Raw genomic sequence first — 12,480 nt, forward strand, 5'->3', positions numbered from 1 at the left:
TGGGTCACACAACTCTAACAATAACTACATTGACACGAATTCTTTCAACGCCATCTTTGTCAAAGCCTGCCACGGGCCTATCTTGAACTATGCAGGGAATTAATTGAGTCTAATCTGTACTTAGAAGCTGGAAGACTTCTAGCCTTCGACTTGTGCACTGCCAAATCAAAACTAACCCAGGTCTGATTTTCACGAACACGGTGCCCTAACTTTTCGAAATCTGCATCCAAAAGAGAACCTCTCTTTAACGAAACGTTCATACCTTTTTCCTTCCTATGACCAAGTTGCCTCCACTCCAAATGAGTTGACTTCGACTCCGTAACGGACGAGAGACGTCCGGTTTCACCGGTCACTGTAGATCCTTCCAGAATATAAAGACTATCGGTTCTTTTACCTTTTAACAAAATGAGAGCTCAGCGAGATACTTTAATACCGCTCGACTCGATGTTGATTCTGCATCCTTTCAAGTTTAAAATACTCAAGGAGATGAGATTCTTTTGTAAATCAGGTACATACCTGACATTTGAGAGTGTCCTAATCGTCCCATCGTGTATCCTAATTTTAATAGTAACAATACAAATTACCTTACTAGATGAATCGTTTCCCATGCGCACAACTCCACCTTCAACCGACCTGTATATGGAGAACCATTCTCTATTGGAACACATGTGGAAAGAACATTCCGAATCTAGGATCCACTCGGATGTGAGCTTGGAGTTATCACTCATTGACACTAACAAGAAATCATCACCACCTTCATCGGCCAAATTAGCACCAGCTACATCTTCCTCGTTACTCTCAGTAGCTCTTTTACTTCACAATTTATAGCAATCTGCTTTGACGTGACCTAACTTTTTTAATAGCGACACCTTTTGTCTCGTTTCTTTGATGCTACCAAAACAGAAGCTTGCCTATCTACCTTGCTATCCACACCAAACTCATTTTCAAGTTTGTCTCTACACAACAAATGACCCTTCACATCTTTGAACGAGAGTTTGTCTCTGCCTTAAATCAGGGTCTCCCTGAAAGACTTGTATGAAGGGGGTAAAAAGCACAATAATAGCATAGCCTAATCTTCATCGTCAATATGAACCTCAACATTCTTTAAATCATTTAAAAGAGTAATGAATTGACTGATGTGATCTCTAAGAAGCTCACCTTCGTTCATGCAAAACGTAAATAGACGTTGTTTCAACACTAATCGGTTAGCCAGAGGCTTAGTTGCATAAAGAGTTTCTAACCTTTTCCACAATGCGGATGAGGTCTTCTCCATCAATACCTCCCGCAATACCGTATTCACGAGGCACAACTGGATTGCAGATAAGGCCTTTTCATCAAGCTCTTCCCATTTTGTTTGATTTAGATTCTCAGGCTTTTTCCTGGTAACAATTTTTTTCAAGCCTGTTTGAACTAGAATTGCCATCTTCTGAACTTGCCATAGATTGAAATTTATCTCACCATCGAACTTCTCAATTTCAAACCTTATTGCTGCCATCTCTGAATGGGCTGATATATAAAAAATTGAAGTAGCTCTGATACCACTTGTTAGGAATCGACCCTATTAAGCAACGGACAAGAAAAATAGCAGAAGAAATTGAGAAATTGAACACACAAATTTAACGTGAAAAAAATCCTCCAAAGAGGATAAAAATCACGGGCAAAGATAATTTTACTATAATGGCAAAAGAACGAATAATACAATAAGACGGAGATAAAAAACTAAACCCCGAAAACCTGAAAATAAAGAACCCTCAAAACGTAAACACAAAATTCTCTAAATGTGTTATGAGTTCTAATATCTAATGGGTGTATTTTCTAATGTTGTAAAAGAGCCTATTTATAGGCTAAATTAGCAAGTCAAATAAACTATGCTAAATATATTGTACTAATAAATACTAAATCTTCTAGAAAGAAAATATATTTTGTTTTACTTGACTTGCAAGTAATCTCTTAGAATTTGAGTTACACAACTCTAACAAATTTAAAGGGAAAAAATGTGTAAGATTATAGAAGTTATAATTATAGTAACAATAGGAGAATCATTGGATGGGTTAACAATAGGTGGAGCAAATGCAAAAGGATTACGCAATTCAATTTGATGTCAAATATCAAGAACAATACCTCATAATTTGGCTTGTTCAAACTGTCCTCACATGCACAACAATCCTCGCAGTAAATCTCTCCTGCAAAGCACTCACAATAACTACCAGTCGCAACAAATAACAAAACTCAACCGATGTACACGAAACTCTTCACTTTTTTAGCACCCTTTGGACATTGAGGGTATGATATTCCAAACATATTCTATATTCATGAAGAAAACTTAAAAAGAGAAATAAACTAATCTTGGATATATGCTTAAACTGAGTCTGAGTAACATGGTACTCAAGTGAAATGTTCTGTCTAGCATATGAACTTACAGTTTCAAATATCTAGATCTTCTGCAGGCTTTGGTCTCATTTGGGAATGTTTTTCTATTCCTAAATTCAACAAATCCCATAGCTAAAAAGCAATGTGAAAATCATTTAAGTAAAAAAGATTATGTAAACTTCCCTCTTCCCCTTTGAGCTATCTTGGGATTTGGATAGTTGGTCAACCCTGTCACCAAATTGTTGACAAGAAATTTTGAGCTGGTACACAAACTCCATGGTCATCACTATCAACATGATCCTGACTCTCCCAGCTGGTGAGATCAAGGGATCATGGTTCAATGGTAGAACATGAGATGGTACATAAACTCCATAGTGATCGCTATCAACATGATCACCAACTCTCCCAGCTGATAAAGATCAGGGGATCATGTTTTAATGGTAGAATATGATATGAGAGCTGAATCAATATGGCCTGGTTTCCAAAGAAATTGAGCTTATACTCCAAACTTTGATACACATCTTCCATAAATTCATCTGATTCAACATGTTCCCAGACGTTTTAAGATGAAATATCCAACATCTTATCCAACCATTCATCATCGAAAATCTCAACCACACCATAAAATTTAAAATTTTAACTATTTAAAGATTAAGGATAAATAATATTTTAAATATTTTGACTGTTTTAATTTTAAGGATAACATATTATTTATCCTTCAATAAAATTTTAAAATTTTAACTATTTAAATATTAAGGATAAATAATATTTTAAATATTTTGATTGTTTTAATTTTAAGGTCAAAATATTATTTATCCTTTCAAAAAATTCAAAAAATATTATTTATCCTTTCATAAAATTTTAACGGTTAAAACGTTAAGGATAAATAATATTTTGACTATTTTAATTTGAAGGATAAAATATTATTTATCCTTTCATCAAATTTTAAAAACTATTATTTCTCTTTTCATAAAATTTTCAAATTTTAACTGTTTAAATATTGTAAATATTTTGATTGTTTTAACTTTAACTGTTTATGAAGTTAATCCTTAATATTTGAATAGTTAAAATTTTAAAAATTTATTAAAGGATAAATAATATTTTACACTTGAAATTAAAATAGTTAAAAAATTAAAAAAAATTATACCCTACATCATAGGTGTTAACCTTAAACCCTAAGCTCTAAACCATAAATCTTTACCTTAAACCTTAAATCTCAACCTCTAAACCCTAACCTTGAGCCCTAAACTATAAATCATAAAGCATGAGCCCTAAACCTTAAGACTTGAACCCGAAACACTAAACTTTTGAGCCCTAAATCTTAAGCCCTAAGTCTTAAGTCTTAAACCTTAAACCTTAAATCTTAAATCTTAAATCTTAAATCTTAAATCTTAAATCTTAAATCTAAATCCTAAGCCCTAAGCCCTAAACCCCATATCCTAATCGTTAAGCCATGAACCCTCAATCTTAAGCTCTAAACTTAAACCCTACACCTTACGCCCTCAACCTTTACCCGAACCCCCTAATCCTTAAACATTAAACCTTAAGCCCTAAATCTGAATCCTATACCTTCATCCATCAAGTTTAACCCTACACCCTAGATTTTAAGTCATAAACCCTAAACCATGATCTCTAAGCCTTGAACCCTAAAAACTAAAACCTGATTTTTTTTCAAATTAGGCTGTGGAGTTAAAAGACTCAAAATCCTTTCCTACTAACTGCCACTAAATTTACATGTATATATTATTTTTATATTAAATTTTTGTTTAAGAAATTATTTATAATTTATCAACAACCCAAAATCAAATTTTCAATAAAATTACACTGCCCAAAATCCATCCTACAGTTGTGAAATTTCACTTAGCAATGTTTCTCGCTCTCCTTACAAAAAAATTGAAATTTGGCATTAAAATATGTAAAGTGAGTCATAAGAATCAAGAGAGGGCACGAAATGACAATAAAAGGTTTACATTTACAGTTGTTTGATATGTCTAATATTTTCTAAAACAAAACATGTCAATTCTAGATTTATGTTTGTCTTCGCCCAAACCAATTGAATTTCTGCCTTCAAAGCTTGATTTTCCTCCTAGAAATACTCCCCAATTGATACTAAACCAGTTTTCATAATTATAAGGGTAAATTACACCAATAGTCACTCAAGTTTAAGGTAGCTAACAAAATAGTCACCTAGGTTTCATTTCAGTCACCTAATTTTTGAAAAATAATAAAATAGTCACTAACGTTATAAAAAAGTGACAAAACAGTCACTGACTAACAGTTTCCGTTACTGTCTTAACACAACCATCAATATGGCAAGTTAACTACCTGATGTGGCCAGTTAACTTGCCACGTTGGATGAAGAAATTAAAAAAAAAACCTCTAAAAAAAACCCCTTTAACAGAAAAGAAGAAGAAGAAGAAGAGCAGTCACTGAATCTGAGAAGCTGATGACCATAGTTGCTTCTCGGAAAGGGTTTTACCCAGCTGGAAAGCCGATGACCATAGTTGCTTTTTAATGAAATGGAGATGAAATAAACATTGACCTATTAACATTTAAAGCATTTGCCCCTCCTTCAGGTTGGTCCTCCATGTCAATTTCTTAAGGAATGGGATTCCCCTCCCAATGTACTTCAGCTGAAACTTTTACTACAGATGTATAGCTACAATGTCTTACAACCACAACACCTAAAGCAGAAGTATCCTACAAGACCAAAACAAAAAGAAAAAGTAAATTTAGCAACGCATAGCCTCTTTCTCTGGTCCATCGTAATCATCCAGCAAAAATTGTTCACTCACATGAACAATTGCAATCTCATCAGTAGTTATGCCTTTAAGTAAATTTCTCCAAACCAGCTCCTCTTATGGCATTCCTAGAACCAGGCTCCCCTCATTTTTATAATCTAATTTCACACTTACATCAGGAACATCTCTTGTCACCTTAATAATCAAATCTCCCACTTTTTCTTAATGCAAAATTGATGCAGAAGGGCCATTTAAAGCATTTTGATTGATTTCAATAATATTCTTTATTACGGCAATTGCTTTAAAAACTGAAGTGTCAACAAATAAACTATGAAGTAGAAAATTTTTCCTATCTCGTATTTACCTCTCTTCTGCTGTTTTGCAAGGCATAGCTGCCAAAATTGCAAACTCTTTTGCCCATTGCCTATTGTCATGTTTACCATCTCTTCTTTGTCCACCTCCATTTCCTCTCCAATTTTCATCTTCCACCGGAAGTGGGGGAAAAACTGACGGATTATACACTACTATGGGAGGAAAAACCAATGTATTTGCTCAAAAACCATAAGGAAAGTTGCCAAACTGCAATTCTAAATACAAAAACGATACGAAAATAAAACAAACGTGAGTTCCCAACCATATTCTTGTAATCCATATAAAAGATGCAGCAACTCAATAGAAGACTTTACATACTTTATTATGCTCAGTGAAAGCTTTCATAAGAGCCTTGTATGCCTGCAAGGTAAATCAGTCATCCTTGCCATAAATAAATTATATACACAAAAAAAATCAAAGAAAAATAAAACATATTCAAGGAGATGCAATAGAGCTTACAGCATCAAAAAACCCTACTAATCTGCTGCAGAAGAGTGACAGAGAAGCGATCGCTTTCCGGCTGGGCAAAACTCTTTCCAATAAGTAACTATGGTCATCGACTTCCTAGATTCAATGACTGTTCTTCTTCTTTTTCTTTTTTTCTTCTTCTTCTTCTTCTCTGTTAAAAGGGGTTTTTTAAGGGTTTTTTTTTTCAATTTCTTTATCCAACGTGGTAAGTTAACTGGCACATCAGCTAGTTAACTTGCCACACATCAGTTCTGTTAAGACAGTAATGGAAACTATTAGCCAGTGATTGTTTTGTCATTTTTTTATAACGTTAGTGACTATTTTTGTTATTTTTCAAAAGTTGGGTGACTAAAATGAAACTTAGGTGACTATTTTGTTAGCTATCCTAAAGTTGAGTGACTGTTAGTGTAATTTACCCTAATTATAATTTTTATGAATTTTTAATTTTTTAAAATAATTGTACAGTTGTATGTTAATTTATAGCTAGTTTCCTTCTATTTAATATTTTAATTATAGTTAAAACATTCTGAAAGTTTATAAATTATTTTTTGAAATTATAAAAATGTTTTTTAAAATTTTAATTATGTAAAACAATTTAAAATTCATAAAAAATTTAAAAATTATACAATAGCTTTGTTTATTATCAATTGAATACAAAGAAAAGTTTCAATCTGTTATCAATAATGACCAAGCGTACCACAAGTAAAAATAATCAACCTCCAGCAACATAGAACATAAAGACACCAATTGTTCCCATGTGAACAAAATGAAAAGAAAGCAAACAAAGCAGAATACCATAGGTAAAAATCATCTTCAAGCATCATTAAAAGTAGAAGTCACTAACTATGATAAGATTTAAGTTTTAATATAATCAGAATGTAGGAGAAAGGTAAGCATGAACACAGCTGAGAAAAGTGTAGTCCAAGCATTCCTAAATAATAAGCTTAAATCCCTCCCTTAAAATAAATTAAACTAAACCGTACTAAATGCCCCTATAGAAAAATGAGCTCAAATAAAAATTAAATTGAAAAAGTGAGACACATAAAAGCAAAATAATTAAAAGAAAGTGGATGGAAGTAGCAACATCAAAGTACATGCAAACACAAAGGTCATATGCATTAGAGCCTCTGGTAGTATAAATAGAACCATAAATTCATTAAAGTTCAGGAAAAATATGGAGATGCATTCACCAATTTTATTAGGCACAAGACGCAAAATTTTATTACAAAAGAGAAAAAAAATCAAAGTCATTCACCATTATAGAGCCCCAAACTCGAGCCAGAGTTCACTGTGTTGATGGGGTTGGAAGTTTCCATGAGGTAGTCAGGAAAACCATCTGCCATGATCTCATAGATATCATCAATCTCCTTACTCTGACATGGTTGCTTAGGACTCAAGGCAGAGGAGTAGCAATGAAAGCTAGTACCCTTTTCTGATTCAACCTGTGAGACATTTTGACAATCCCTCATATCTCTTGAATAAGGATGTGTTGATATAGTGAGATGGTTATTATCGGCAAGGTTTTCCCATATTGACGAAACCGGATTCGTAATCCCGACCAAAGTGCTGTCAGACATAACTTGTGTTGTATTCAACATCTCATGAGATTGATTTTGTTGTTTTTCCACTCTCTGGATCATTGATTCTGTAGCTCCAATATGGTGAATTTAGTTTGTCACTAAAAATAGGGTATTTAATACTTGTATGCAAGCATCACAACAAGGGTTTCAACATTCATCATTCTAATCAGGAAAAATAAGTACTTGGTCCATGTTACTAATGATCAGGTGTAAGCATTAGATTCAACACAAGAGAAGGAGGGTGAGGAGGCAGAGGCATTGCTCCCCCCACCACCAAAATGAGATCATTATTATTTAGATACTAAAATCTATAAAATTATAAGTTAATGCATGGTAAAGTTATAGTTTGACTCCCACAATAATGGAATTTTGATTTAATCATTCTAAAAAATATGAAGATATAAACTAATATAATTATGAAATTGAATTTTATCTCTTACAAAAAATGTGTAACTTAATCTCAATAGCAAAAAAAAAAAAATCTGGTTTCACCCTAGGATCTAAAAATGTGTCCGCTATATATATGTTTAATCATTTTCAAGTTTAAATATTACCTGACTTCTTGCCAAAAGAATTGTCACAATTCTCACAGTGGCATCCGTCAGAGCATCCAACTTTAGCCTAAAAATAAATGAAGAATATTTGTGCAATTAGATTGATTAAAGGTAATTAATCCTATATCATATTTAAAAAGTTGACTTTTCATCAAAAAAGGAAATAATATGAAAACCATTTATTAAATATAAACTGTGAGCGTTGTCAGCTTAGCTTATGTCTAACACTGATTTGTTCAATATTTTAAAGAGTTCTATTTTCATGAGCGAATCATATAACATATCTATGTCAAGGTGTATATTACATATAGATCTCGAATATAAGTATTTAAAAAGAGTAAATTAGTAGCAACATAAGTAACATAGAGATACAAAGTTAAAACATACCCGATAGCACTCACAGTACTTTTTTAGGCATTTTGACCTCTTGCATTTGCATCCCCTTTTGTGCCTAGCTGATGGAGTGTTCATCAAGTTTTCATCACCCTGGCGCATAATTTCTCATATCAAACACTTATGAAATTACACAAATTTAAAATTTCTCATGTCAAACACTTAAGGAATTACACAAATTTAAAGGGGAAAATGTGTAAGATTAAAGAAGTTATAATTACAGTAACATTAGGAGAATCATTGGATGGGTTAACAATAGGTGGAGCAAATGCAAGAGGGTTACGCAATTCAATTTGATGTCGAATATCAAGAACAATATCCTCATAATCTGGCTTGTTCACACAATTCTCACATGCACAACAATCCTCGCAGTAAATTCCTGCTGCAAAGCACTCACAATAACTGCCAATCACAACAAACAACAAAACTCAACAGATGTACTCCGAACTCTTCATTTTTTTTAGCACCCTCTGGACATTGGGGGTATGATGTTCCAAACATCTTCTAAATAAATGAAGAAAACTTGAAAGAAAACTAAACATACCGATCTTGGATATATGCTTAAACCGAGTCCGAGTAACATGGTACTCAAGTGAAATGTTCTGTCTAGCATGTGAACTTACAGTTTCAAACATCTGGATCTTCTGCAGTTGCAGTGTTTACAGGCTTCAGTCTCGTCTGGGGATGTTTTTCTATCCCTGAATTCAACAAATCCCACAGATAAAAAGCAATGTGAAAATCATTCAAGTAAAAAAACATTACGTAGACTTACCTCTTCCTTTTTGAGCTATCTTTGGATTTGGATAGTTGGTCAACCTTGTCACCAAATTGTTGACAAGGGATTCCGATTTGATGAAAACATGACACTATCTGAGAATCTTCCATATTTTTTGGTACACAAACTCCATGGTGATCACTATCAACATGATCACCGACTCTCCCTGCTAGTGGGATCAACGTATCATGGCTTAATGGTAGAATATGAGATGGTACACAAGCTCCATGGTGATCACTACCAACACAATCAGCAACTCCCACAATTGGTGAGATCAAGGGATAATGGTTTAATGGTAGAATATTATATGGAAGCTGCATCGACATGGCTTGATTTCCACCAAGGAAAGTGAGCTTAGAATCCAAACCTTGACCCACATGTTCCATAAATTCATCAGATGCAACATGTTCCCGAATGTTTTTAGATGAAATATCCAACATCTTATCCAACCTTTCATCATCGGAAATCTCAACCACGCCATCATTCGCATTATCACTAGTTTTTCCAATGGTCACTTCTGAGGCATTGAAACAAGCACCATATTGTTCATCATGTTGAGTATGATATTCACTATGTTTGATCATAAAATCATCTTGGTAGCAACCATTTGAACTTGACGCACCAATTTCATCACTATTAGCATACACAAAACAATCTTTAGTTATAAACAAAGTGATTAGTTGACTTCTAAAAATATTCTCGGTGAAAAAACACCACCTTTGAAGGAAGTTTAAGTTTATTGGTCGTTGGTGTATATTTAAATGTGGTGAGTTAAATAGTGAAGAATTCGATGTAAAACTGGTCTCATAAAGCCTTTGTTTATACAATGATGCTCTCGCTCTTGATGGCATTATAGGAGAGAGATCATTGAGAAATTCAGAAACAGGAGATTTCTGCAATAAAAACAAAGCTTTTACCAAGAAAAATATTATGTGTTTATTTATTTCTACTTTTAGGTATAGATGTTTGGCAAAAAAAAAAAAACAAAGGAAAATATACAAGCCAAATTGTCCTTACTTTTTCACAAGGAGTCAACACTTGTTCAGAAGGAGAGGTAGTAGGGGATGCCTCAATGTCATTTCTGTAAGACTCCATAGATATTTCAAAAAACTAGAGAGTGAGAGGAAGATAAAATGCTTACTTACTAGCTAATGATTGAAGAATTGATGATTTGCGAATGAGAAAGATGAGAAAATTCTAGATACAAATGGATTTACATAGGCAACTAATTTTAAATTATTGCTAAGAGTTTTAACCAATCAAGTTAACTAAAAAGTATTTTAGGTTTAATTTTAAATTGAATATTTTGACTATTTTAATTTTAAAGATAAAATATCTTTTATCCTTTCATAAAATTTTAAAACATATTACTTATCCTTTCATAAAATTTTAAAACTTTAACTATTTAAATATTAAAGATAAATAATATCTTAAATATTTTGATTGTTTTAATTTTAAGAATAAAATATTATTTATCCTTTAATAAAATTTTAAAAAATATTATTTATCTATTCATAAAATTTTTTAACAGTTAAAATATTGAGGATAAATAATATTTTAAAATATTTTGACTGTTTTAATTTGAAGGATAAAATATTATTATTTATCATTTCATCAAATTTTAGAAACTATTATTTCTCTTTTCTTAAAATTTTCAAAATTTAACTGTTTAAATATTTTAAATATTTTGATAGTTTTAATTTTAACTGTTTATGAAATGATAAATTAAATTTTAAAATTTGATCGTTCTTCAATTAATCTTTAATATTTAAACTGTTAACATTTTAAAAATTTATTAAAGGATAAATAATATTCTACCCTTGAAATTAAAATAGTTAAATATTATACATCTAAAAAGTCCCAAATAGAGTCCTAAAGAGAGCAGTAACTGCTGCAGCTTGGGATGGAGGATAGCGGTGGTGACGATCGAGAGGGGAGGGATGAGATCTCTCTTCTAGTAGAAGAACTTATCTAGTTATCAGTCAAGGGTTCGATGGTGGTACCAAGTGAAAAACCTACTCTAATATGTACAATTTGGACAAAGAAACTCTACAACCCAGAAAGGTTTAGGGCACAGATAAAAAGTATATGGAAGACAAAGAAAAAGTTTGATATTTAGATGGTGGGGCAGAATCTATTTTTGATAGTGTTTGAACTAGAAGAAGATCTGGAGACGATAATGGAGGGGAGACCATGGTTTTTTCAAAAAAGTGTTATTTTATTTGATAGATTAATGCAGCCGGTGGAAAGAGGTCAATTCAGCTCACTTCATCGCCATTCTGGATAAAAATAGGTTCGTGTTTACCAAAGTTTGATAAGAAAGATCTCTTGCATGCAATAGGTGTCACGTTTTGTGGGGTTATCAAATCTAAAATTAGTTCAGATTCGTGCCAACTTAGGATCAATTTGGATGTGCAGAAACCACTTCGCCGAGGTATTTTTGTCTCTATTGATAATATTAATAAATCGTGGGTTCCTTTTAAGTATGAGAAGTTACCAATGTTTTACTTTGGATATGGAAGAATGGGGCATGGGTTTCAAGACTGTCTTCAAATTATTCCTGTAAAAAAAAGCAAAATAAGAGAGGATCCACCTTATACGTTGGCTTTAAAAGCAGAATCAAATTTAATTGGAAGAGAATGTAAAAAATTTAATGTTTTTACGAAGAAGGTGGGGGCTCAAAGCTCTTATACGGGAGGTACAGATTTGTTGACAAATAGTACTAAAATACCAACAGGGGAAAAACTAGATTTGGGGATTACAGTCGAATATGGAATTAATGGGAGAGGAGGAGGTGTTTAAGGAGCAAGAGGTTATACCAATACTAAAGGAAGATGAAAAGTTGAATGATAGCACTAAAAAGCAGGGTAGTAATTCAGATCTTGCTAAACAATCACGATGGTAAAGAATTATTCCCGTGACCACGATGATTCAAGAAAGGGCTGATAGTAACACGAGGAAGAGAAAGTCTTCGGAAGTACAAATCGATGTTTGTGGTATGGTAATTGAAAATGAAGAGGGAAAGAAAAAATTAAAACAGGAAGGAATAACTGTTAGTGAAGAAGGCTTATCAGAAGCAATGATTGAAAATTCTGAGCAACTTCATAATCTAAAACTTTTGAGATCGGCGGCTGCCAAAAGGTAAGCCGACCGGACGCAATGAAAAGTATAAGTTGGAATATTCGTGGTTTGAGGAGTCCACGGGCAGTAAGAAGGTTACGATATTC

The 12,480-nt window shown here is 32.8% G+C and overlaps 1 protein-coding gene and 1 long non-coding RNA gene across 3 annotated transcripts; both read right to left on the reverse strand.

Annotated features, from left to right (window-relative positions):
• Positions 1-4,239: 4,239 nt before the first annotated feature.
• On the reverse strand, positions 4,240-6,170 carry LOC107890196 (uncharacterized). The gene is made up of 4 exons (XR_001681873.2): positions 5,943-6,170; positions 5,802-5,843; positions 5,476-5,698; positions 4,240-5,070 (listed from the first exon to the last, which is right to left on the reverse strand). It is a non-coding gene; the product is annotated as an uncharacterized lncRNA (long non-coding RNA).
• Positions 6,171-7,082: 912 nt separating this feature from the next.
• On the reverse strand, positions 7,083-10,479 carry LOC121206622 (uncharacterized). 2 transcript variants are annotated; one of them, XM_041077655.1, is made up of 8 exons: positions 10,271-10,479; positions 9,971-10,146; positions 9,251-9,886; positions 9,102-9,176; positions 8,700-8,880; positions 8,473-8,571; positions 8,086-8,152; positions 7,083-7,596 (listed from the first exon to the last, which is right to left on the reverse strand). In XM_041077655.1, exons 1-8 carry the CDS (start codon positions 10,346-10,348, stop codon positions 7,199-7,201), a joined length of 1,710 nt encoding a protein of 569 aa, XP_040933589.1. In that variant the 5' UTR covers positions 10,349-10,479; the 3' UTR covers positions 7,083-7,198. The 2 variants fall into 2 exon arrangements, with proteins under 2 accessions (XP_040933589.1, XP_040933590.1); XM_041077656.1 differs by lacking the exon at positions 9,971-10,146 and having other exon boundaries at positions 10,271-10,411.
• Between the last annotated feature and the right edge of the window lie 2,001 nt (positions 10,480-12,480).

The sequence above is a fragment of the Gossypium hirsutum genome, chromosome A09 (assembly GCF_007990345.1).
Source record: "Gossypium hirsutum isolate 1008001.06 chromosome A09, Gossypium_hirsutum_v2.1, whole genome shotgun sequence".
Lineage (NCBI taxonomy): Eukaryota > Viridiplantae > Streptophyta > Magnoliopsida > Malvales > Malvaceae > Gossypium > Gossypium hirsutum.

What these genes read in the sequence shown, in the direction of transcription:
- LOC121206622 (XM_041077655.1), bottom strand. Translation starts at nt 10,348, where the DNA reads ATGGAGTCTTACAGAAATGACATTGAGGCATCCCCTACTACCTCTCCT. An exon ending in ATGATTCTCCTAATGTTACT is followed by an intron (nt 8,572 to 8,699) that starts GTAATTATAACT and finishes ATTATGCGCCAG; the next exon opens with GGTGATGAAAACTTGATGAA. An exon ending in AGTACTGTGAGTGCTATCGG is followed by an intron (nt 8,153 to 8,472) that starts GTATGTTTTAAC and finishes ATTTATTTTTAG; the next exon opens with GCTAAAGTTGGATGCTCTGA.